The 1,886-nt window shown below is 37.8% G+C and overlaps 1 protein-coding gene across 1 annotated transcript in view; it reads left to right on the forward strand.

The window, feature by feature from the left end:
* Window positions 1–1,794, forward strand: part of LOC106534350 (uncharacterized) — a gene marked incomplete at its 3' end in the record, with an annotated part of 12,606 nt that extends 10,812 nt beyond the window's left edge. The window contains 4 exon segments of the mRNA XM_014030959.1: window positions 385–454; window positions 642–716; window positions 1,501–1,572; window positions 1,723–1,794. Of these exon segments, the coding sequence (XP_013886413.1) occupies window positions 385–454; window positions 642–716; window positions 1,501–1,572; window positions 1,723–1,794 (289 nt within the window).
* Between the last annotated feature and the right edge of the window lie 92 nt (window positions 1,795–1,886).

Below are 1,886 nucleotides of genomic sequence, written 5' to 3' on the forward strand. Positions count from 1 at the left end.
CAATAGCTCAGAGTCAAGTCACCACTGAGTTAACAAGAGACAGGAAATGCAATTTATACTTCCGGCGTGGTCTGAGAACAGCAAATAAGAGCATTACACAATGGTAGAGAGAGATCAGATGACCAATGAGAAAATTACAAGTTACTCATGCAATATGTAATGGGAACAAGGTCTGTAGAYGTGAGATGGCGTCTTAAAGAATCATGAGAACAGATTATACAATTGTGGCAGTTTATCAGAGATATAGAACAGAACATGTCAAGGTAATGTGAACTTAGCAGTTATGCAGGATTATATAATATATTTCCACCACATGTAACAATACAGGAGAAATTAGACAAGTTTTAATTGAATCATCTTCTTTCTTATGACTGTTTTATAGAGGATGCACCAGTTCCTGGAGATGAACTAGAGGCCACAGAACAGCAGCCTGCCCAGAAGCAAGGCATGAAACGTAAGCATGTGCATTATTGTCTTAGTAAGTTTTTTTCTCGTCAGTTTGACTTGTCTGAGCATCATTGTACAGCAATCCTGGACMTGTGTGATCAAGGGAAAAAAGTCAGTGTTGCTGAAAGCACAATTTTGTCGATGACTACTTTGATAGCAAWGATGTCAATGAAATGTGTTTAAATGTTTTCCAGGAGCAGCTTCAAAGGCTAATGAAAGACAAGATACCTCAAAGTTCATGGCAAAAGAAGAAAGTACAGAAGGTATTGGTGYGTAGTAATCAGTTTTTGCACTCCATTTTCACTTGTTTGACAGAGCTGTGATTGGCCAGATTAACTCTGGACTAAAATATTTGATTTTTTCATACACAAGTCAGACTAAACRTAATATTTTAAGATGATGGACATTGTGTACAATTTGAAAGGAAATCTGAATGGCATACAGTTATCTCACATTTGTACTTTAGCATTTTTAGCAGACAAGGGAGAATATTCCATAGTTTAAAAAATGACCTAAATCTTAGTTGAAGAGCAGTTTTTTACAATCACTGTAACATTTGCTTGTCTCTATCTAATCTAATCTGAGGTTACAGACCTAGACACCTTCATTTATATGACAGGACCCTAACATCAAGGCCATGAACACCAAAACCAAGTTTTAAGATGAGGGTTAATTCTGGAGAAGTCCAACTTGGCCTAAGAACAAGCTTGAGTCTGTGCTTGTGATGTAGACACAACTCCTGCTGGTGTTCAGTTTCTGGACAGCCTCTAAAAGCAACTCCWGTGCCGCATACTCCTAAAGCAMTCCCTTGAGTCTTGAAGAGCAGGGTCATATATCTTTTCCTGGTCGACAAAATACACCTAGAGTCAAACTCCCATGACCCCCTTAGCAACTCTACAAAGGTAAAGATCTGGTTCACTGTTCCATGACTAGGCTAAAAAATACACTATTCCTCCTTCCTAAGTAGGGTGATCACAATCACAATCAGTAACATTAAGTAAAAACAAGGCTAGTTTTAAGTGAATCATATTGTTCCTTATGACTGTTTTATAGAGGATGCACCAGTTCCTGGAGATGAGCCAGGGATTGCCAAACAAAAGCCTGCCCGTAAGCGAAGTGTAAAACGTAAGCATTGCTTGTTTGTTTTTTTGGTTTAGTAGTTGACTATTAAAAGAATCACTTCACAGCTATTCATGGCATCTGTGATTATTACACTGAAGAAAAGAAAACTGTGTTGTTGAAAGCACAAGTTAATTGTTTTCAAATGTCTTCCAGGAGCAGCTTCAAAAACTCCTGAAAGATGGGACACATCAAAGCAGCTCCTAAGAGAAGAACAAAGTGAAGGAGGTATGTGTTGTGGGAATCTTTATTTTACCTAAACAGAAACACGAGATCCAAGAATAAAAAGTACTCTGTGAAATGGTTAACAGGATTTATTG

The sequence above is a fragment of the Austrofundulus limnaeus genome, unplaced genomic scaffold, assembly GCF_001266775.1.
Source record: "Austrofundulus limnaeus strain Quisiro unplaced genomic scaffold, Austrofundulus_limnaeus-1.0 Scaffold1149, whole genome shotgun sequence".
Lineage (NCBI taxonomy): Eukaryota > Metazoa > Chordata > Actinopteri > Cyprinodontiformes > Rivulidae > Austrofundulus > Austrofundulus limnaeus.